This window comes from Phalaenopsis equestris, unplaced genomic scaffold (genome assembly GCF_001263595.1).
Source record: "Phalaenopsis equestris unplaced genomic scaffold, ASM126359v1 Scaffold197154, whole genome shotgun sequence".
Taxonomy (NCBI): Eukaryota; Viridiplantae; Streptophyta; class Magnoliopsida; order Asparagales; family Orchidaceae; genus Phalaenopsis; species Phalaenopsis equestris.
The window spans coordinates 1-1867 of record NW_018217103.1 but is presented as its reverse complement, the minus strand read 5'-3'; the positions used below and the strand labels follow the sequence as shown (position 1 = coordinate 1867).

The following is a 1867-nucleotide window of genomic DNA, read 5'->3' as shown; positions in this document are numbered from 1 at the left end:
TATATATAGTACTCCCTTGTATTTCAATCATATCATGCTAACACATATGAATAAAATAAAAATTTAAATCCTAGATATGTATATACATAAAATTTTTTAGGTGTATGTATGTGTTGTGTGCTTGAAAGTTCACAATTTTATAGTGATAATTTAACTTTTTAGTATTACATGAAGATCCAACGCATATATGACTAAAAGAAAAGTTGGGGAGAAGACACCAAAATTATTTATGGAAAAATCATAAAAGATGGAAAAAAATCAAAAAAATCATGGTGTCAGATTTAGCTAAAATAATCTAATATATAATCATCAGTACAATTGTTTACTCTTCATGAGGAGTAGAAAAGATGGAATCATAATTTCTTAAAAATAATCAAACAAATATACTTGTATGAGGATAATTAGGATTATAACTTATTATTGTCTCACTACAACAGTCATGGTGGGGCTATTATAGTTCTGGTTGGCTATAGAAGTAGTAGTTGATGGTAGAAGTCATAGTTTGGTTTAACAATTGTTAGTGGTGGTTGAAATTGACTTATGATTGGTGGTCAATACTATCAAACTTAAAGTCGTTGATTTGCGCTTATCTGGACCCAAATTGGACATCATTGAGTTAGTCTTGTTGGGATGCTTAACTTGCATATAAACTAGTTAAAATTAGGGCTCAAATGATCTCGAATTTGAAATGTATCTTACTAAAATCACATAAAAATTCATGTCTAATGATAAATTAAACATTTTTAAAAACACTTCAATATGTAAAAGTACACCCTAATAAAAATAATTGAAACACTAACTCTAATAATAATCTAATCATGGTCCTTACAAACACCTTTACAAAAAGCTCACCGAAAAGCAACTCACACAACCCCAATCAAAGACCATCAATAAGGAAACTCCCTAAAAATCTTCCAAAGTGATGAACTTTGATTGAAGAAAAGGAGATCCACAACCAAAGTTCACCTCACCAAATAAAAAACATCTTCCCCCCAACCTACATTCCTTCTCATTAATCCTAAGAAAATGCAAGTACAAACTCCTCAAACCAATTCAAGTTTGGTATTTCCTTCACCCATTAGAAAACCATTTCCAATACCCCCATTACATTCATTCCAAGGCAAAGAAGATACCAAACTTCCTCATCTCCAAACCTCACTTAGAACCTCTTCAAACATAAAACAACCAACCAAAGGGAATCCCTAATGTCTTCTCCTCCTCCCCCTCCTCCTCCATCTCCCTCATGCCAAGACCAAATCCATGGCGGAGAGACCGCACCAACCCGCTCATATGGCTGGTCGCCATCATCTGCGCCGTGCTCGCCGTCCTCGTCATCATCGCCGGAATCATCATCTTCTCAATCTACATGATCTACCAACCCAAAATTCCTTACATTCATATCACATATGCTCATTTAAACAAGCTCAATTACGATCAAACGGGCTCGCTCGAGGTCGAGATGGCCATCACCATCGCAGCAGAGAACCACAACGCCAAAGCTGATGCAGTCTTCTCCGCCGCCGGATTTATCCTGAGGTTCCATGACATAGAGGTAGCACAGCTTCGAGCCGACGCGTTCGATGTAGCAAAAAACAGTTCTTTGCCTCTGAATTATGTTGTTCAGTCCTCGGTGATTCCACTTGATGAGGGAGCCATGGATGAGATGGACATAGCTCTGAAGCAGGAGAAGATTAGTTTCACTCTCAATGGGCAAACGAGGACCAGATGGAGGGTGGGCATATTTCTATCTGTTAAGTTTTTGTTGCATATGCCTTGTCAGCTTCAGTTTGCTCCGTTTAATGGGAGTAGTGTTGGAGGAGTTGGGTGCAGCTCTAAATCACATTGAAGGAAATTTCAGTTCATGTTG

General features: G+C 37.3%; 1 protein-coding gene across 1 annotated transcript; it reads left to right on the top strand.

The window, feature by feature from the left end:
• The first annotated feature begins 853 nt into the window (after positions 1–853).
• Positions 854–1856, top strand: LOC110035296 (NDR1/HIN1-like protein 12). The gene has a single exon (XM_020739529.1). The coding sequence runs from the start codon at positions 1244–1246 to the stop codon at positions 1844–1846; it is 603 nt and encodes a 200-aa protein (XP_020595188.1). The 5' UTR covers positions 854–1243; the 3' UTR covers positions 1847–1856.
• Positions 1857–1867: the final 11 nt, after the last annotated feature.